The sequence below is a fragment of the Daucus carota genome, chromosome 2 (genome assembly GCF_001625215.2).
Source record: "Daucus carota subsp. sativus chromosome 2, DH1 v3.0, whole genome shotgun sequence".
Lineage (NCBI taxonomy): Eukaryota > Viridiplantae > Streptophyta > Magnoliopsida > Apiales > Apiaceae > Daucus > Daucus carota.
The window spans coordinates 13,236,186-13,257,338 of record NC_030382.2 but is presented as its reverse complement, the minus strand read 5'-3'; the positions used below and the strand labels follow the sequence as shown (position 1 = coordinate 13,257,338).

General features: G+C 35.8%; 3 protein-coding genes, 1 long non-coding RNA gene and 1 other non-coding gene across 5 annotated transcripts; 3 read left to right on the top strand and 2 right to left on the bottom strand.

Moving 5' to 3' along the window:
• Nucleotides 1–2,513: 2,513 nt before the first annotated feature.
• On the bottom strand, nucleotides 2,514–2,948 carry LOC108207109 (uncharacterized). Its single transcript, XM_017377572.1, has one exon. It carries the CDS (start codon nucleotides 2,946–2,948, stop codon nucleotides 2,514–2,516), a length of 435 nt encoding a protein of 144 aa, XP_017233061.1.
• Nucleotides 2,949–3,450: 502 nt separating this feature from the next.
• LOC108208052 (uncharacterized) lies at nucleotides 3,451–4,729 on the top strand. Its single transcript, XR_001804262.2, has 2 exons — nucleotides 3,451–3,873; nucleotides 4,465–4,729. It is a non-coding gene; the product is annotated as an uncharacterized LOC108208052 (long non-coding RNA).
• Nucleotides 4,730–8,930: 4,201 nt separating this feature from the next.
• On the top strand, nucleotides 8,931–10,715 carry LOC108207110 (uncharacterized). The gene has a single exon (XM_017377574.2). The coding sequence runs from the start codon at nucleotides 8,931–8,933 to the stop codon at nucleotides 10,713–10,715; it is 1,785 nt and encodes a 594-aa protein (XP_017233063.2).
• Nucleotides 9,360–9,466, bottom strand: LOC135150907 (small nucleolar RNA R71). Its single transcript, XR_010289368.1, has one exon. It is a non-coding gene; the product is annotated as a small nucleolar RNA R71 (small nucleolar RNA).
• A 2,525-nt stretch (nucleotides 10,716–13,240) lies between the features above and the next one.
• LOC108208008 (plasma membrane ATPase 1) lies at nucleotides 13,241–19,865 on the top strand. The gene is made up of 22 exons (XM_017378474.2): nucleotides 13,241–13,290; nucleotides 13,738–13,839; nucleotides 13,993–14,112; nucleotides 14,197–14,295; nucleotides 14,405–14,542; nucleotides 14,636–14,770; nucleotides 14,895–15,074; nucleotides 15,216–15,419; nucleotides 15,551–15,670; nucleotides 15,833–15,952; nucleotides 16,119–16,241; nucleotides 16,338–16,442; nucleotides 16,532–16,676; nucleotides 17,136–17,300; nucleotides 17,383–17,621; nucleotides 17,732–17,764; nucleotides 17,855–17,936; nucleotides 18,056–18,216; nucleotides 18,334–18,570; nucleotides 18,873–19,055; nucleotides 19,256–19,434; nucleotides 19,544–19,865. Exons 2-22 carry the CDS (start codon nucleotides 13,780–13,782, stop codon nucleotides 19,635–19,637), a joined length of 2,922 nt encoding a protein of 973 aa, XP_017233963.1. The 5' UTR covers nucleotides 13,241–13,290; nucleotides 13,738–13,779; the 3' UTR covers nucleotides 19,638–19,865.
• Nucleotides 19,866–21,153: the final 1,288 nt, after the last annotated feature.

Genomic DNA, 21,153 nt, shown 5'->3' with positions numbered 1-21,153 from the left:
ATTGATGATAATCCGAGGCCTGGCTTGAAGGCTCTGTCTGTTGCTGTTAAAAATATTGATTTAGATGGCTTGCAAGGCCATAAAGAGTGGCTGGTATACATACCTTTTTTCAATATATTTTCTGAATTATGATTTTAATTTGATGTTTGATGGTGTTCTGATAAACTTGATTTTCAGTTTTACAGACTGAAGTGATATTTCTTGGACAACAAAGGCATGAGCATATGGTGAAGATGATAGAATATTGTTGTGAAGATGAAAACCGACTGCTTGTTTATGAATACATGCCTAGAGGGAGCTTAGAGAATTAGCTCTTCAGAAGTATGTCTTGCCTTTCAATCAAATGACATATTTAGTACTTATTTGTTAATATGCATCTATTCAAAATTTGTAGTTCTCCTTCCACCATTAAATCAGCATGCTCATCAGTGAATAGTTCCTGGGGATTTTTCCCCTATTTGTTCTTCCTTGTTGCAGTAGCTATAAAAAACGTTGCAAATAATATAAAAAACTGTTCACATCATTAAATAAACTGTTGCCAAAAAGATGAGTCAGCAGTGGGCCCCACGTGGAAGTGAGCAACGTGGCAATCAACCACGTGGCAGTGGTCCAACGTGGCAGTAGGACTTACCACGCAGTGCTTGGTGGGTCACAATTTTTTTTTCAAAATTGTGCCTTTTTGGCAAGGGATTTCCAGTGTTGCATAAACTGTTGCCTTTGCAGGCTAAGGCAATGCCGAAAATACTAAAAGCCCAAAACCGTTGCCATTGCAAATTTTCAGCCTGCTGCAACAATTTTGGACCTCTGGCAATGTATTTGTAATGTTGCTGAAAGCCATTTATGGAATAGTGTAAATTATTCAAAGTTTTGGAGTTCTTTAATTTAAGATTTTTTTAGTGCAAATCCAATGCAATGCTAAACAAGGTGTTATTTCTATACTACAGCATCATTTATAAAACTTAACGCTCCAATGTAATCCAATATGTGATGCTAAAATTGAAAAATTCTATACTTGGTTCTAAATACAGAACAAAGTATAGATGTAGCTATAATTGCCACATGTGCAATGCAAGTGAGAAATTGAAGGGAAATGAATATAAAATAATTTTGATTTAATTTTTGTACTTGTGTAATTCATATTCATTCTATTGCATTAAAACTGTGCATATGTATTGCATCATATCATTGTTTTCTTATTATTTTGCACATACAGTGTTCCAACCACCAAACAAAACCTGTATATTCAAGATATTGAATTCTCAATTGCATGTCTTCAATATCTAAACCAAATCATTTAATATCCAACCACACTCTTAAATTTTACTGCCCAGTGGCCTCCATAAAATAAGCTACCAGACTACACCTTCCTGCATCAACAATGTTAGCGTCAACAGCATGAGGAAAGTCTTTTACTTCCGAACAAGATGAATCAATTTGCAGAGCTTACTTGAGCATTACCGAAAAGATCCCATACTTTGTAATTCTCAACGACGGAGCCAATTTTGGAGTCGGATGTTAAAAGCGTATAAAATTAAAACAAATGATAACCAGAGACCAGAAGCAAGTATGAAGTCTCGTTGGCAAATCATACAAAATTCTTGCAACAAAGCTTGCAAAACGAAACAAGGCAAAAAGCAAAGTTGAAGAAGTTCATAATGCAAGGCACATAGATCTGTTAGAGACTCTAAATAAGAATATGGTTGACAACCAAGCTAGAAAGATGGAATCAGAAGAAAGGAGGGTTGTCTCTCTTAAAATACAAACAACATGTGAGGAGAAAAAGACTGAGAGAAAAGATCTAGAGATGGAGGAAAGAATTATGGGAATGAATATGGAGTAGTCGGAGTTCCACAACTTTTTTTAGCGAGTACTAATGTTTAAGTTATCAGTTTTTTGAATTAAATGAGTTTAAGAGGGAACATGCTCTTCTGTATTGTTTCTTGAATTAAATTAGTTTTTATGCAGTGCACTATAGTCTTGTATGTCAAAGTCCTAGTGAAAGTTCAGCTCATGCACATTGCTGTTGGCTTGCAGCTTGTTATGATATTGGAGTAACTATATTAATCACAACTACTGTTCACATTCTGGAACCATGTAGAATTAGAGAAGAATCTGCAAATTAGTGAGCTATCTTTCACAATGCTTTACCAATAATCCATGTTTTAGTGAATCTGCAAAACAAAGAATCTGCAACTGCTTTTTTCACCTTAAATGCAACATATATTACAAAGTTCAGAGCACAAAGTTACACCAGAAACATACTAATACAACTATTATGGCATCATAAACTAGAAGCAGCAACTTGTAGCATCATAAACTAGGTAACCAAGCACCGAGCATGCAACTATTATAGCGGCTTTGAGGCTTATAATTTAACTTATGCTTAATCATGGCTCTTCTCCTTGACGGGCCCATAACTGTTCAACAAGATCATTGCGAAGTTGATGATACGTATCAGTAGATTGTATCTTTTTGTTACGAGCAAGCAATTGAGAAAAAGTGGATGTCCGCTCTCATGAAATATTTAGTGGTCTCTCATGAAGTAATCCAGTTGCTTCATCATCTTCTTTGTCATGTTGATGTTCGATTATCATGTTATGCAGAATGACACATTTTTGCATAATGTAATATAAATCCTCCTGGTCCCAGAAACGAGCTGGTCCTTTTATAATAGCAAAGCGGGCTTGTAGAATGCCAAATTCTCTCTCAACATTTTTACGATATGCCTCCTGCATCTTTTCAAAATGAGCTTTCTTTCGGTCACTCGGCTCTCTAATAGTTTGGACAATAATTGCCCACTTGGGATATATACCATCTGCAAGGTAGTAACCCATGTCATGGTGATGATCATTGATTATGAACTTAGCAGGAGGAGCGCAACCGGCGCGAAGTTCATCAAATAAATTGGACTGGTCAAGTACATTGATATCGTTAAAAGACCCAGGCATCACTACGCCATATATGACCTACTGAAATGGTATGAACGTGAGTGTTGCAAAATTATGTTGCATTAGAGGCACTAATCCATACCTACCGCAACGATAACCATTCATGTCCATTTGATGTTGCAATAGCTGAGTATGTGTGTTGCATTGAGTAATATTAAAATAATTAATTATAATATGATAATAAAATTCACATAAATAAACTAAAATAATTTTAAATGATTAACTGATCATAAAATATAATATAATAAACATTAAATCACTAAATTTTGGAATACAATATTATTTTTTATATCATCTCTTTAAAATAATTAATTGTAATAAAATTAATAAGTTTGAAACTAATTAATTATTAAAAAATTGCAATTAAATTATATTTTTCAAAATATACAATATTTTAAATAATAATATTCTAAAATAATTAAGTAATTGAAAAATCAAAAATTGAAAACAAATATATGAAATGTGCGTGTATTAAAAGATTTGCAGCGGCAAATTTTCCCTCCCGTCTCTTTTCACTTGACATTGTACATTTCAGTCAAACGCATTTCATTCACTTCACATCCCCTGAACCTCACTCATCTCCGCTAAACCTCATCTCTCTTCGTTGAACCTCTCCTCTCTCTACTCAAACTCATCGGCGATTAGGTGAATCGGGGATCCTCTCCCCTCAAACCTAACTGTCAATCGATTAGGGTTTGGTTCTGGTTCAATCAGGGCTTCGATTCAGAGCCTCTTCATGCCGCGAAATTACTCTCGGTTTATAGTTCCTTTTCTTCGTTTTGTTTTTCATTTTGCTTTTCACCGTAATGCTCTTAATTTTGTGTCTTTATTTTTCTTAGGGTTTTGATTGAATTGGGGCTTCACTGAAATTAGGGCTTCAACAGTGTTTCACTTTAATTGCAGCATCGATTTTCTTAGATTTAAGGTACAATCCGCTATTTTCGTGTGCTTTTCAATTTAGATGCATTCTTTATTTTTGATATTATGGGTTAAAGCTTGTCTTTTTGTTGTGATTTTATCTCTCTCCCCCTCTCTCTGTACTCCCTCTCCATTCCTCTCTCTCCCCTCCCTCCTTTTGAATGTGTGAGAGATTTTTATTTGGACACTGATAACAAAGAATGGAGTTACCTATGTTGTTAGAATCTGGTTCTTTTCAGATTATAGGTTATAGTTACTTCTTGTGGTGTGAAGCTTCTCTATAAATTTTTTATTCCTTGTTTTTATTGATAGATCAATTGGTATTATGATTTAACGTTTTCTTGAATCATATTAGTTTGAGCAAATATAGTGTTAAAGGTACAAATTGTATCCACAATACTCAGTTTTGGTACTTATGATTAGTTTGGCATAAAACAGAGGTAATGAAATACTTGGGTCAATCACCTACTTATGATTTTATAACTTGGTGCTTGTTAGACTTGCTTATCTACATTTTCTGCCTAAACTAGTTTCTTCAAATGATCTATACCTATCTTTTTTCTGTTTCATAATATAACCTTGTGTAAAACATGAGCAGGAAGTGGCGTAATCAGTTACATTATGGGCAGACGCCGAAAAGAAGGTAGTAAACCTTGATGGGCCAAATCAAAAAGTCTGGCGTGTCCTCTACCATAACAAACTTGGTGTTAAAGCTTTGACAGGCGGCTGGGAAATTTGAAATTTGAGTGTGGCTAATTATTCTTACTTTTATTTGGTTTTGAATTGTTAGGTAATTTGATTTGGTTGGATTTGTTATGACATTTGTATGAAAGAATAGTGTATTGGGATGTTTAATATTTAAATAGTGTATTTCCAATTTCTTTCAGTAAATAATGTTGCCTTCGATTACTAATATGTTGCAGCTGATATAGTAAAATGTTGAATTGTTGTTAAATGGAGCCCACGCGTGGGACCCACATGTGGTCCCACTTTTTTTGAAATCAGAAGGGCTAACGTAACATAAAATTTTAGTTGTAATAGGGTAGTTAGATGTTGCAATAGCATGGTTATTGTAACAAAAAACCCCATATTGCAGTTGGTGACCATAATGTTGCAATAGAGGCCTAGGGCAACATCGAAAAAAGCAACTTAAATCATATGAAGCAACAGCTTCAAGTATGATGGTGGGTTTATGGACATGTCCAGTGTACATTCCATGGTAAGCAGTTGGGCATTTATCCCACTGCTAGTGCAAACAGTCCAAACTGCCAAGCATTCCGGGAAATCCACGAGCTTCAGCCACATGTAGAGGTCTTGTGATATCAACTTCATTTGGTTATCTAGACGACCCAGAGTTCTGTGTGTAAGCCCAGACTCTGGAAAGAATGAATTGGAAATGTACCAGTACAAATCTGCAAATAGGGAACTTCGTGTCTCTTGCCAGTTGCGTTCATGTCTCTTGCCATAGAACAGTATCTTAAGTACTCTGATTTAAAGATACTTACAACTCCTCTGCATAATTTCTTAAGCGATTCTATAGTTGTGCTCTTTCCAATTTCAACATACTCATTGACACTATCCGCCGGTGTTCCATAAGCAACATCCTCAACGATGCCGTCATCTTTCGGATGCCTGATAAACCAGTAGCCCCAACTGCATCATACTTTAGTTTGAAATAATTGTCGTGGTCTTGAAGTTGTACTAAGATCCTCTCAAACAAGGGCATTGGCATACGAAACCTTCTACGAAGTAATTTCTCGCTAAACAGAGGATATGTTGAGAAGTAATCCGTGTAGATACGTTCACAGGCAGCGCCCAGTCACGACAGATAAAAGCTCGTCCAACTACAGAATCATCATGCATGACCATGTTGTTGTTGATTTTGTTGATTAGAACTCATAGTTACCATCTGCAAGAGGATATTCTTCTCTTCATCAGAAGAATTCTCATCAAAATCTCCTCTCATTATTCTTTTTTTTTAAGCTACTCATCTTAATACTTTGGATTTGAAATGACTAAAAATGCTAGAATGATAGTTAAATAAACTTTGATGAGGAAGTAATGAGACAAATAGGTAGGTGTCATATATAATTGTGAAATAAAGTGAAGTAGTTGAGAAGTTAGTTAATTTTACATTTCCTTGGTTTTATTTTAAAACCATGCACTGGAGCATGAAAATAATTCTAACATATCATATGTACTTTTTGACTTCAAATTATAGCAATAGTTACATCTATTTTGAGTTTAGCATTGGACTTTCTCTAAAATTGGGAAACGAAGGTAGACTGAGTATTAAAGTTTTGAGTTTAGCAAATAGGAGCACATGAATATGATGGGTAATCCTAGAACAAAATTGTTACTCCACACACTTTAGTTTTGACAGATCAGTATAACAAAACATGTACATTAGTGATTTTATATTTTATCTTGGCATCAATTTTTATTATTTAATAGCCAACCTTGTAATTTAGCTATATGTGTTGAACGTGAAATTATGTCCTCCATCTTTAAATGCATGTCTTCTTCTCTTCTTCTTTTTTTTTTTTAACTTTTGACTAATCAAATTTATTATAGTTTGATTGAAATTTGTATATATAATAGTTGAAAATGAATATTTCTTAATATTTAACCACCGATCAATCAATTTGACTATTTTAATATATGACTTTCAATTTTTAATATGATAAAATGAATATTTTTAAAAGTTAATTACCAATCAACCGATTTGACTACTTTAATATCATAAATGAATATTTTCTATTATTCAATAAACGCACCAGCTTTAAAATCAGAGGATGAGCCCTCGATGTTTTGGTAAATGATGCACAAGTTGGCAACAACAATAAATGACTGAGAAGGAAACAAAAACATATTATTAATTACTAATTATTTTTTAATACAAAATAATTTTACATCTCCTTGGTTTTTTTTTAAAACCATGCATTGGAGCATGAAAATAATTCTAACATCAAATGTACTTTTTGATTTCAAATTTTAGCAATAGTTACGTGTTTACCATTGGACTTTCTCAAAACTAAGGAAACGAAGGTAAACTGAGTATTAAAGTTTTAAGGTTAGCAAATAGGAGCACATGAATATGATGGGTAATCCCAAAACAAAATCGTTACTCCACAAACTTTAGTTTTGACACATCAGTATAACAAAACATGTACATTAGTGATTTTGTATTTTATCTTGGCATCAATTTTTATTATTTAATATCCAACCTTGTAATTTAGCTATATGTGTTGAACTTGAAATTATGTCCTCCATCTTTAAATGCACGTCTTTTTTTTTTTTTAAACTTTTGACTAATCAAATTTATTATAGTTTGATTGAAATTTGTATATATAATAGTTGAAAATGAATATTTTTTTTAAATTTAATCACCGATCAATCGATTTGACTACTTTAATATATAACTTTCAATTTAATATGATAAAATGAATATTTTTAAAAGTTAATGATAAGCGTGCATTTTATCTTAATATTGTCCCTATATTTTAGTTATTTTGTATTTAATTGGATTTTTATTTAATAAATATTAATGTTTTATTGTAGGATGGAAGGAATTCTAATTAGATTTGGATTGGAGTTTAAATAGCAAGAATTGGAGTTTAATTCGAATAAAATTCGGATTTTGAAGCTAGCCGCACAGCATTCACTGTTTGGGCCATATCTGGAGTTCCAGAAGTCCAAATCAGGCGATTCAAGAGCCCACGCGAAGCTTAGAACAAGGCCTTTAATTCAGAGGTGGACTTGCATTTTTATCCCAGTCTAATCAGCCCAGAATCAGAGTCAAAAAGTCAACTGCGAATTTCCTCTTTTGGAATTCTATTCTGATTCGGAAATCTCCTTGTATTTTCATTAATTCATTTAAAAATACTTTTAATATAGTTATTAGGGTTTGGTATTCAGACCTAATTTAGAGAGAGAGAGAGACATCGTACGAGATAGAGGGTGGAGGCTCGAGCAAAGAGAGGAAGCAGAAGCGAGACGGAAGAGATTTCAGCCATTGAAGACATTCAGTGGATTTGTTCCTTCATCTTTTTGTTTAGATTTCTCTCCTTAACTCTTATTCTTATGAACATGTTCTCTTCATCTTTGGTTGATTTTGAGATTTTGAGTATGAACTAATTGTATAAAGTTGGGATTTTTATGGAACCCTAGCATGAGGATTTTGGTGTTTTGATAAAGAGTATTGTATGCGATTTTGTGGTTTACTCATTCAAGTGTTTTTCATGTTAATACTTGCTATTGTCTGATCAACTCTAGTGGGTTATCGAGTTAATCTTAATACTCAGAGGGTTATGATTAATTGACACAAAACTTGAATGGTGCATGATTATATCTTTTGATTATAATTTAGTTACGGTATAGACATATATTGTGACCATGCATAGCTTTGTGAATTGATGCTTAATTGGATTTCGAATATTAAATTGGCATAGACATATGTTAGTTTATTTGTAGGAATTATACCATAGTGATTTCGAGAGAAGCCTATGACCATTTAATTCTAGCTAGTAACTTGTGATTTGTTGCAATATTTCGCAACTCTTTTACCGATATTCTTGTGTTGGGGGGAAGTAATTATCCTGACTTATCTTCTCATATTTGAAACTCGTTAAACTCTTTAGTATAATTTTAGTTGGTTAAATTTAGTTTTAATATAAAAACCGTCAATAATTTATTGTGTTCGATAATCAGACTGTTAGAGATTATTTGCGATTAATACGTATAGATAGTCCTTGAGGAACGATATCTGGTATTTATTACTATATTACTTGTTTGCGATTGTGTACACTTGCACATTAGTATTTTACGCAACAAGTTTTTGGCGCCGCTGCCGGGGACTAGATTAGATATTAATTACGAATTTGATATTCTTACAGTTTGGTTTTTGTTACTTCTGTTCTAACGGGAGTAATTTTTTGTGTTCATCAGGTCTCTTTGTGCATGAGCGAAAGACACTCAGTGGTATTTGGCTTTGATCCTAAAATTGAGCGAACATTCAATAGAAGAAGAAAAGCACAACGCAAGATCAAGCAAACACAAGTAACTATGGGTGACAACGTTAATAATAGAGACATTCCTGTTGTTCCAGTGGGTGCAGTTATTGCGGATGATAAAGATCGTGCTATTCGGCAATATGCGGCACCCCGTTTCGAAGAATTAAATTCGGGGATCATAAGACCCGATATTCAAGCAACACAGTTTGAGTTGAAGCCGATCATGTTCCAAATGCTTCAGACTATTGGTCAATTCAGTGGGATGCTTACCGAGGATCCTCACCTTCATCTTCGTCTATTCATGGAGATCAGTGATTCTTTCAAATTTCAAGGAGTACCTTTGCGCTTGAAATTATTCCCTTATTCTGTGCGAGACAGAGCTAGAACCTGGCTAAATTCTTTACCGGCAGGATCAGTCACAACATGGAATGATTTGACAGAAAAGTTCTTGAGCAAGTATTTTCCTCCCAATATGAATGCAAAGCTCCGGAATGAGATCAATTCTTTTCAACAGCAGGATGATGAATCTTTGTATGATGCATGGGAGAGATTTAAAGAATTACTCAGAAAATGTCCTCATCATGGTATTCTTCATTGCATTCAGATGGAGACTTTTTATAATGGTCTCAATGCTCAAACAAAGATGGTGGTGGATGCATCAGCAAATGGGGCCCTTCTCTCTAAGTCCTATAATCAGGCTTATGAAATCCTTGAGACAATTGCTACCAAAAACTATCAGTGGTCATCTTCTAGAGCTCAAACAGGGAAAAAGGTAGCTGGAATCTATGATGTGGACTCTATAACTTCGATGAAGGCTCAACTAGCATCTATGGAGCATATGCTCAAGAATCTGAGCATGGGCAATAATCAATCGAAGGAGCAATCCCTCAGTTCACAGATTAATCAAACCAAGAATGTTTCTTGTGTATTTTGCGGTGAGGCTCATACTTATGATAGTTCTCCTTCAAATCCAGAATCTGTCTTTTACATGGGAAATCAAAATAAGGCTGGCCCTTACTCGAATACTTACAATCAGTCATGGAGGCAACATCCTAATTTTTCTTGGAGCAATCAAGGGGCAAATTCTGGAACTTCAACTGGCAACGTAAAGTCCAATTATCCACCCGGATTTTCTCAACAAGCACCTCAGTCTAATTCACTTGAAAATATGTTGAAGGAGTACATCATCAAGAATGAAGCTAGTAGATCTCAGACTGAAGCTCTAGTCCAAAGTCAAGCGGCATCCTTGAGAAACTTGGAGAATCAAGTTGGGCAACTAGCTAATGAACTAAGGAATCGACCACATGGCACTCTCCCTAGTGATACCGAAAAGCCTAAGGGTGTTGGGAATGAACATTGTAAAGCCATGACATTGAAAAGCGGAAAAGTTTTGGGGAACACTGTTACTGACGCCAAATATGATGATTCTGTTGAACCTAGTGGCAATGAGGAAATTCCTGATGATAAGGAAAGCGAGAACGACAAGGTTTCTCCACCAAAGTCTTCTAAGAAATCACACATTCAGCCACAACCTCCATTTCCTCAGCGATTTCAAAAGCAAAAACAAAATGTTCAGTTCAAGAAATTTCTTGATGTTCTGAAGCAGCTTCACATCAATATTCCTCTTGTAGAAGCTCTTGAGCAGATGCCCAACTATGTGAAATTCATGAAGGACATTCTTACGAAGAAGAGAAGGTTGGGGGAGTTTGAAACTGTAGCTCTAACAAAGGAGTGTAGCTCATTCTTGCAACATAAATTGCCTACAAAGATGAAAGATCCAGGAAGTTTCACTATTCCTTGCACTATTGGTGACTCTTATTGTGGGATGGCATTATGATTTGGGGGCTAGCATAAACTTGATGCCTATGTCGGTGTTCAGAAAATTGGGGATTGGAGAAGTTCGGCCTACTACTGTCACTCTTCAACTAGCTGATAGATCTCTTGCTCATCCAGAGGGAAAGATTGAAGATGTTCTGGTCAAGGTAGACAAGTTCATATTTCCTGCTGATTTCATCGTGTTGGACTATGAGGCTGATCGAGAGGTTCCCATTATCTTGGGAAGACCATTCCTTGCTACAGGAAGAACTCTCATTGATGTGCAAAACGGAGAGCTAACTATGAGGGTTCAAGATGAAAAGGTGACTTTTAATGTCTTTAAAGCAATGAAATATTTTGATGATGTAGAAGATTGCTCAGCTATCACCATATTTGATGAGCTAATTTCTGATAAATTAGACTCTAATTCTTCTCATGATCCGTTGGAGCAATTAATATTGAATGTTTCTCAAGAGGAAGATGATAATGTTGAACTCTTAGCTTGGCTAGAAGCTAATTCACAGGTTACAAGAACTAGGGGACGTTTTGAGTCATTGGATTTGTCGTCAAGGGAATTCAAGACTCCTAAGTCATCAATTGATGAGCCACCAGAGTTAGAACTAAAGGCTCTTCCTTCTCATTTGAAGTATGCTTATTTGGGACCTTCTTCCACTTTACCTGTTATTATCTCTGCTGAATTATCTATTGCCCAAGAAGAGAAATTGGTAGAGCTTCTGAAGAATCACAAGAAAGCTATTGGGTGGAGTATTGCAGATATCAAAGGTATTAGCCCTTCTATTTGCATGCATAAAATCTTGTTGGAAGATGGTGCCAAAGGTTCAATTGAAGGCCAGCGCAGACTGAATCCTATTATGAAGGAAGTGGTGAAGAAAGAGGTAATTAAGTGGCTAGATGCTGGAATTATTTATCCGATTTCGGATAGTGCATGGGTGAGCCCAGTTCAGTGTGTGCCAAAGAAAGGTGGAATCACGATGATAAAAAATGAAAATAACGAGTTGATCCCTACGAGAACAGTCACCGGTTGGAGAATTTGCATTGATTATCGGAAGCTGAACAAATCCACTAGAAAAGATCACTTTCCGTTGCCCTTTGTTGATCAGATGTTGGATAGATTGGCTGGACGAGAGTATTATTGTTTTCTTGATGGGTATTCTGGCTATAATCAGATAACAGTTGCTCCCGAAGATCAACACAAGACTACTTTCACTTGTCCTTATGGTACTTTTGCCTTCAGAAGGGTGTCATTCGGGCTATGTAATGCCCCTCCGACTTTTCAAAGATGTATGATGGCTATCTTCTCATACATGGTTGGTGACTTTCTAGAGGTATTCATGGATGATTTCTCAGTATTTGGGGATTCTTTTGACGATTGTCTTTATAATTTTATCTAAACATCCGGAGTATTTACATACTTTCAGTTAGATGATATACTTTCTTGAATGAAGGAAACTCTATATATCCAGATATTGTATCTTGCAATCTTGATATAATACAACCGTTTGATGACTAAAAAAAGTGTATGAGAATAGAATTTACTGAGAATGTGATTTATCTGATGAAAATAAAAGTTTTCATTTCAAATGACTAAACCGGTTAAAACAATTTTTTCTAATCAAAAGGGTGTATTGAATTGAGATTTTAAAAGATTTGAAAAGATTCTTTTAATTCATGAAATCGAGGTGTGTTCACTGAGATTTTAAAAGATATATCTGAATTTTTAGATATTTAATTAAGATTTTTTTATTGTGTTACAAAATCTAGTGCTATTCAATCAAAATTGTAAATTATACTTAACTATCTGATGCTATTCAATTATCATTATTTAAAATTCATTTAAAACTAATATATTTTTTTGGACTTTATAAAATAATAAATTTTATGAGATTGTTTGTTTATATTTTTTGAAATTCCACCCTAATTCATAGGATTCTAAAAGATTATGCTTAAATGTTGAATACTCTGCATCAACTTTACCACATTTTATTTAGAACTATAAAAATCAAAATCAGATAAAAATTATTAATTAAAATTAATATATTATGCATTAAAATCCCATTTAAATATACAATCCATAAATAATATATAACATGTTAAACTCCCATGACTCCTTAAATATGAACCAAATGCCTAATTTATTATTCCGGAGAATCATCCAGGTGATGTTAGTAAATGTACAACCGTACAGTTCAATGTGAAATCGTACAATTCCAAAGTAGTACTTAACAAGAACCAAACTCATTAAATAATTTTGGTTGTGTTACAATGTGCTAAATTGCTGCAACAAGATTTCATAATTTTAATCATGCAATGCATGCAGTTGGAACAAAACGTCAGATTTGCAGTTCCAGATACTTGTATGCTAGCTGTTCTTGGACGGAGCTTCAGAAGCTCTGTTGTGTCTTTTCTCATATGACTTCACAACTCTTGTTTTCTTTATTATTTTTCTAACAAAGCTCTGGTTTTTTATGTTGGTCTTTACATGGATTCCTTCCTGCTGCTTATATATATAGCTGGAGAAATTCGAGTTCTTACGCCTTGATCCAGCTCGTGTTCCGATTTTTGGAGCATGCTTGCAGGTAAAAGTTTTGCATTTTAGAATTCTTTACTAATAGGTGTGTTATGATATGTATTGCCGTATTGGTAAGTAACTAGAATTCCCAAAACCTCCGTTCTCCCTCCTATTAAACTGAGATCTGATACCATATTAAGTGACTAATTCTCCTAAAACTTCGAGGTATGGAGAGGAGAGGAGGGCTTATGAGGACCATATTATATTTTAATATGTAGATGTCTTATTGTTGCACTCTGACAAGTCCTGGTTACGAGTAGGATATACTAGGTATGTTTGGTTTGATTCGAACCGGACACTATTTATGAGTAGTGTATGTTTGGTTTGACTCGAACCATACACTATTTGCGAGTAGGACATATAAGGGTATGTTTTTTTTTTGATAATATATAAGGGTATGTTTAGTTTGGTTAGTGTTATGGAATACTTTTGCTGACAATGTTTTTACTTGCAGATTTTATTCGGAGTTGAGTAGGAGCTGAAGAGGGCAGTCAAAATGGATGCAGACAAGAGTTTAAGTGTGCTGGAAGCAATCAGCAAAGAAACTGTTGATTTGGTAGGTTTTTTTTTACATACCTTGGTGAAGACTTGGAAGTTCGTATATCTCTTGAATGATTGTTAAGTCCTGCTTAAGGAGATGATCGGTTATGAGATGCTATATTAATGTTTTTGTTATATTGTTACTGAGCATATCGATCTCGTGTTGCAGGAGAACATACCTATTGAGGAAGTTCTTGAAAAATTGAAGTGTACCACGGCTGGTCTGACTTCTGATGAGGTTCAGGAACGTCTCGAAGTTTTTGGATACAACAAACTAGAAGAAAAGAAGGTATCTTGTTCTTCAAAGTTTCTTTCGTATTATTTATCTTTGATATGTTGAAAACACATCTTACGAGGTCTGTTTCCTTCACAGGAGAGCAAAATACTCAAGTTTCTTGGGTTTATGTGGAATCCTCTGTCATGGGTTATGGAAGCAGCAGCCATCATGGCAATCTCGATGGCTCATGGAGGCGTAAGTTTCTAATACATCTACTAGTATACTTAAAGACCTGCCAAGAACAACTAGTTGCATAACTCATGGTCTAAAAGTCCTGTTTGTTTCATCAACACCATGTTCTCAGGATAAGGGAGTGGATTTCCATGACTTTGTAGGCATTGTTGCGCTACTTATAGTCAATTCAACCATAAGTTTTATGGAGGAAAACAATGCAGGCAATGCAGCTGCAGCCTTGATGGCTCGGTTGGCTCCAAAAGCTAAGGTTGGTCTGGCTGATAGTGGATATCAAATTGCTAGCTTACTTCCTACACTAACTTTATCCTTGTTGATAATTGGAACTCAAATGTTCCACCAGATTTTACGTGATGGAAAATGGAGTGAACAAGATGCTTCTGTCCTAGTCCCTGGAGACATTATTAGCATCAAATTGGGAGACATCATTCCTGCTGATGCTCGTTTACTTCAAGGGGATCCGTTAAAGATTGATCAGGCACGTGTCCATATAACTATATCTAGTCTTAGTTTTCTGGCTATTTCCAGTAACATTTAACTCATGTTTGGTCAAAAACAAATGTCTGGTGTCTGACAAATATGTTGTATATATCCTTCTTCAGTCCTCACTTACAGGAGAATCACTGCCAGTGACTAAAAATCCCGGTGATGGAGTATATTCGGGCTCAACATGTAAGCAAGGAGAAATAGAAGCAGTTGTTATTGCCACTGGAGTGCACACATTTTTTGGAAGAGCAGCTCATCTTGTTGAAAATACTACGCATGTTGGCCATTTCCAACAGGTCCAAATTGAGAGCTCATTTCCAATTGTTAATAGAATTTTAACTGTACTGCAAATCAGAATTCAGCAAAATTAGGAGATACTTCTGTAGTGATGAACGTGCATTTGTTTTATCCTAATTGTACCTCCTGACGGATGACAGGTCTTGACTGCAATAGGAAACTTCTGCATTTGCTCGATTGCTATTGGGATGGTTATTGAGATCATTGTGGTGGCTAGTCAACACAGAAAATACCGTCAAGCTGTAGACAATCTTCTTGTTCTACTAATTGGCGGTATCCCCATTGCAATGCCTACTGTTCTTTCAGTTACTATGGCCATAGGTTCACATCGCTTATCTCAGCAGGTTCGCTAAGCTACATTACTATGGTACTGCCATTGGTATTATGTCCCAGAACTATTTTAGTAGTGTATACAAGTACAGCTAGTTTCAAAGGCTAAACGATTCAATATTGCGCATACCTTCTTTTAATTCAGGGTGCCATAACAAAGAGAATGACCGCAATTGAGGAGATGGCCGGGATGGATGTCTTATGCAGTGATAAAACAGGCACCTTAACTCTCAACAAGCTCACAGTTGACAAAAATCTAATTGAGGTGATCAATCAATCCCTAATCCTTTGATATGAATGTATCTTAGATAAGCAGCTTTCTTGCTAAAATCTGCAGCATATAACTGCTGTTCAACATAACAATATTTTTGGTAGAAATTGCACTTGAGTCATAGATATTTCTCTCAAACATCTATGCAATGCACAGGTTTTTGCCAAAGGTGTCGACAAAGACACAGTTGTCTTGATGGCTGCAAGAGCATCTCGAATAGAGAACCAAGATGCCATAGACACAGCAATTGTGTCCATGCTGGGGGACCCTAAGGAGGTATTATTGCTGTTATAGATCATCTTTTGAAAAAAATCCAGTTAAACTGTTTCAAATTTTTTAGAGAGCGCGTGACTGTGTTAAAGTATCCTGGCTCAAATTATATTATTAAATTTCAGAAGACTAACTTATGTTATTAATCAAATGTGATGCTGGTACCTTTCAGGCACGGGCTGGTATCACCGAAGTTCACTTCCTCCCGTTTAATCCAACTGACAAACGGACAGCTCTAACGTACATAGATGGTGCTGGAAATATGCACAGGGTGAGCAAAGGTGCACCAGAGCAGGTATTCATTCAACAATTGTTCAATTATGTAGCTTGTAGGTATCGACATACTGTAGCCTAATCAAATGGTAATTTCTTTACCCCATTGTTACTTTAGATTCTCAGTCTAGCATGGAACAAATCAGAAATTGAAAAAAGAGTGCACACAATGATAGACAAATTTGCTGAGCGTGGACTTCGGTCTCTGGCAGTTGCTCGCCAGGTAGACAAAACTTATCAGTTACCTCATACATATATTCTCCTGAAAAGTCTGTTTTGGATTTCGTTCATATGTGCTTTACATTGGTTTAGCAAGTACCTGAGAACACCAAGGACAGTGCTGGTGGGCCCTGGGAATTCGTCGGCCTTATGCCTCTCTTTGATCCACCTCGCCATGACAGTGCTGAAACAATTAGAAGAGCTTTAGAACTTGGAGTGAGTGTCAAGATGATCACAGGTGTTCCCTAAAGCTTACTAATTATTACTCTGGCCAAGCTTCAATCGATAAACAATTACTTCAACTTACCCATTTCTACAGAACACTAACAATGTATTAATCCAGAAGCAACATTGGCTGGAGCATATATTATTTAGATCTGTTGAGAACTTTGTATATGAAATGGTCATCAATTGGATACTAATCTTGCACAGTTAAACTACTTACCTTGTTCTATCATAATCACAAATCATCCTTTTACATTATATTTTCTTGCTTGAATTTATATGTGCATATCAAAACAGTCTTATCTGAAAAGGCCTACAGGACTCTCAAGTGTCTCAGACATTTACCCTTTATCAGATCATTTCCTACTTTCTGTTTGATGCATTTAGCAATAACTAAGCTAACACTGTTTAGTATGATCTCGTGTATTATTGGTGTATTTATGATATCATAACATGCAAGCATCTTAATCAGGTGATCAACTTGCAATCGGGAAGGAAACTGGGAGGCGCCTTGGCATGGGGACAAACATGTACCCATCGTCGTCATTGCTTGGTGAACACAAGGATTCTTCACTGGCAACTCTATCAGTTGAGGAACTTATTGAGAAGGCTGATGGTTTTGCTGGAGTGTTCCCTGGTAAACATGATGATATTTAAGTTATACGTTATAACTCTTGAGGACCATTCACACTCCTCTAAATCTGATCTCCCATTTGCAGAGCACAAGTATGAGATAGTAAAAATATTACAAGGAAGAAAGCACATATGTGGAATGACTGGTGATGGAGTTAATGATGCACCTGCACTAAAGATAGCAGACATAGGAATTGCTGTGGCAGACGCAACAGATGCTGCCCGCAGTGCCTCTGACATTGTTCTAACTGAGCCGGGCCTAAGTGTGATCATCAGTGCTGTTTTAACAAGTCGTGCCATCTTCCAGAGGATGAAGAACTACACGGTAAATAATGTCTTGCTTGTTCCAGCACTTTCGTGCTTCATTGAAAATTTTGCTCTTTAAGTACTGCGTTTTAGGTTAACAACTAATTTTAGCTTATAAATTTTTTTCAGATATATGCAGTATCGATCACAATACGTATTGTGGTAAGCAATAATCTATCATAAATACTTAAATATTTTTAAACTACAGTCACTTGTATTGAATGATTAGACCCTGGGAGTTTTGTGCAACAGTTGGGATTTTTGTTGCTGAGTGTATTTTGGAGGTTCAATTTCCCTCCTCTGATGGTTCTGCTCATTGCGATTCTAAATGATGGTAAGAATCCACTCCAAGATACAATGTAGCTTTATAGCTTCACAAAGATTCTTGATTATAGTCATATTTCTATCTGCAGTATGTACTAAATCGATACCTCCTTTCAAAAATTATTTCAGGTACTATCATGACAATATCTAAAGACAGAGTCAAACCGTCGCCACTTCCAGACAGTTGGAAACTCACTGAAATTTTTGCAACTGGAGTTGTCATAGGAACGTACCTCGCCTTGACTACTGTCATATTTTACTATGGAATGGCTGAGACTAGTTTTTTTGCGGTAAAAGCATTTGGTCATTTTTAACAGATTACTAGATCATAGAGTGGCCTTCTCGATACAGCAATCTACATAGATAATACACTAATAGTTTACAATTTTCCATCCCTCATTTCTCAGAAGCATTTCCATCTAGATGATTTCAACAAGCACAACTACGATGCCTATCTTAAAACTCTCGGGAAAGAAGAGTCCAAGAAACAGACCAAATTTATAAATGGGCGTCTAAGTTCAGCTGTGTACCTTCAAGTCAGTACCATAAGCCAGGCCCTGATATTTGTCACGCGCTCCAGGGGATGGTCATTTACTGAAAGACCTGGCTCTCTTTTAGTTTGTGCCTTCATCGTCGCTCAGTTAGTAAGTCGATTTGACACTTGACACAAGCACTACAACAATTCTCCTTCTTTACAAAATAAAAAATGGAACGAAACTCAAGATACCCTTTATTTCCCACCTAGAAGTAGGGTGCATAGAGGGTAAGATCTTATTTGACCTTACACTACTATTAGAGTAGAAAGACTGTTTCCGCGAATGCCTCATTTTTCTGAAAAAGCTCAGAATGTTTTGGGAGATGTTGAATTATTTACCAAAAATACATTTAATAAGAGAATATTTCCATTCCTAGACGATTTGAGATTGATTCTGTACTACCATTGCAGATCGCGACTGTCATATCTGCTGTGGTGACATGGGATGTTGCTGAAATTGTCAAGATTGGCTGGAAATGGACTGCAGTTATTTGGATATACAACATTTTGACTTACCTCCTGCTTGATCCAATCAAATTTGGTGTCCGATATGCACTCAGCGGAAGAGCTTGGGGTCTGATACTTGAGCAGAAAGTAAGTGACACTGATCATTTCTTCATCACATTCTGTACTTCCAATTCTGGAATCCCTTATCATTAGTATAAATTCTGACCTCAATGGATTAAATCAAAACTGCTACTTGGCCAAATAACCGTCTTTCAGGCAATATTTTGTTTTACAAAATTCAGATAATATTTCTGACAGACATCCATCTCTTGTTTTGATTCTTCCAGACGGCATTCACCACACAGAAGGACTTCGGCAGGGAAGCTAGGGAAGCAAAATGGGCAACAGAACAGCGTACACTTCATGGCCTTCAGTCAAGCGAAACAAAAATGTTTGCTGACAATTACAACATCAGGGACATTAATATTATGGCTGAAGAAGCAAAAAGGCGCGCAGAGCTTGCACGGTCAGTAAATTAATCATCCTAAAAAATTTTCGTTAAAAAAAAAATCCAAATTTTTCTGCATGTAAAAACTGAATTCTTTGTTGTTTTCTCTGTGTTGCATTTTTAACAGGTTGAGGGAGCTTCACACTTTGAAAGGCAAAGTAGAGTCTTTCGCAAAGTTGAGGGGATTAGACATAGATGTCAACCCACATTACACAGTCTGATCAGATTTCCATGTAATTCCGCTAGTAGGGTCTCGGGCATCTTTATTCTTGCTCGGACGAGTAGAGATGCTGTTTTCATAAAGACCCAGACTCGTTTCAGTTTTTTTTTTTTTTGTATGGGAAGCAATTTCAGTTTGTTTTTTTTTTTTTTGTATGGGAAGCAATTCCTTCTTCATTCTTGGCTAAAAGATTATAATTTGAATAAAACATTAATGCTTTTTTCTGATATCTGCAATTTCTTCAAGAGGTAGGTACAAACCAAAATTTACTGATGATTTTGACAATGGCAGCAGTTGATTAAATGTTCAATTATAAAATTGGAATCAAGCATGAGGTAGTTGGCTTGTAGCCTGTAGGGCCTAACACATTCCTGGATCAAAAACACACTTGCATGAGTTACCACTTACCATATTGGTTTAGACGTCTAGTCCTGACCTGACAACCTCTCCGTCTTAGAGGTTGATGATTCGAATCTTGTCAAAGATAAAGTGTGCACATGGGTCTAGACAGTAAAGTCCAAATTTATCAATGAACTCTTGATCCAACAAAATCAACCTTTATCTCTTGGATTTCAAGCATTCAAATCTTGTCAAAGACAAAACACGTGAACGAGTGTGTTTACTTATATAAAAAGGCAGGATTATAAATTTATAATTACTTTGTTGCGCAGAAGTGAGCTATAATCACATTTTTAATCATGTTTAAGCTTTCCAACTCATTAAACATATTGTGCACGCAGAGAATTAGGTAGATTGATTGAGCATCAGATCAGTGCCTCTTATTTAACAAACATGCATGATGTACTTATCATCCAATAAGCATGATTCTCGACTCACACGTCTGAACCGATAAACCTATTTTATATTATCATTATTTATCAGCAACTTCAATCTTTAATAATGGTCAGTTGGTTACCAGTCATGCTCTGCTTTAGAGATCGACTCCTGTCATTCTGTTAAAGTATAGTAGAAAAAACAATATAAGTTAAATGAGATGGCTCGCCCGACTCGATTAACCTCAGCTCAAATTACGTCCGGCTCAAAACTCGGCCTCGTTCCCCCCAGATTACATCCCTAATAAAATCTGAGCTCAGTTTAGAGCGACCCAAAAGTCATTATTTTAGGACAAATGGGCCTCAATGTCATTTTCTGGAAAATGGCCTCAACTATCACTTCAAAACACGACTTGAAGTTGCGTTTTGATTTTCAGAGGAAAACACGACGTGAAGTTGCGTTTGCAACTGAAAATACGATTTAAAGTTGCGTTTTTTAAACACAACACGAAGTTGCGTTTTGAAGTGACATTATGAGTCATGTTTAGAGATATTTTACTGCTAAATAATTACATTTGGGATTTCGGGTTTAGGTCTTCCCATCTATTCGTTTAATATAATTATATTTAGATTTTAAATTAACAGGTTACTCAAAGATCCTCCCATATGAAGTGACTACAACTACCTAATATTAGGTCATTTCATGAACTATGAAAGAACAGGACTTGAGCACAGTCCTCATGA

Bases quoted from the DNA above. Each gene is read 5' to 3' on its own strand.
- LOC108207110 (XM_017377574.2), top strand. From the start codon at position 8,931: ATGGGTGACAACGTTAATAATAGAGACATTCCTGTTGTTCCAGTGGGT.
- LOC108207109 (XM_017377572.1), bottom strand. From the start codon at position 2,948: ATGCCTGGGTCTTTTAACGATATCAATGTACTTGACCAGTCCAATTTA.
- LOC108208008 (XM_017378474.2), top strand. From the start codon at position 13,780: ATGGATGCAGACAAGAGTTTAAGTGTGCTGGAAGCAATCAGCAAAGAA. The intron at 13,840-13,992 runs GTAGGTTTTTTT...CTCGTGTTGCAG, and splicing joins GCAAAGAAACTGTTGATTTG to GAGAACATACCTATTGAGGA. The intron at 14,543-14,635 runs GTTGGTCTGGCT...ATGTTCCACCAG, and splicing joins GGTTGGCTCCAAAAGCTAAG to ATTTTACGTGATGGAAAATG.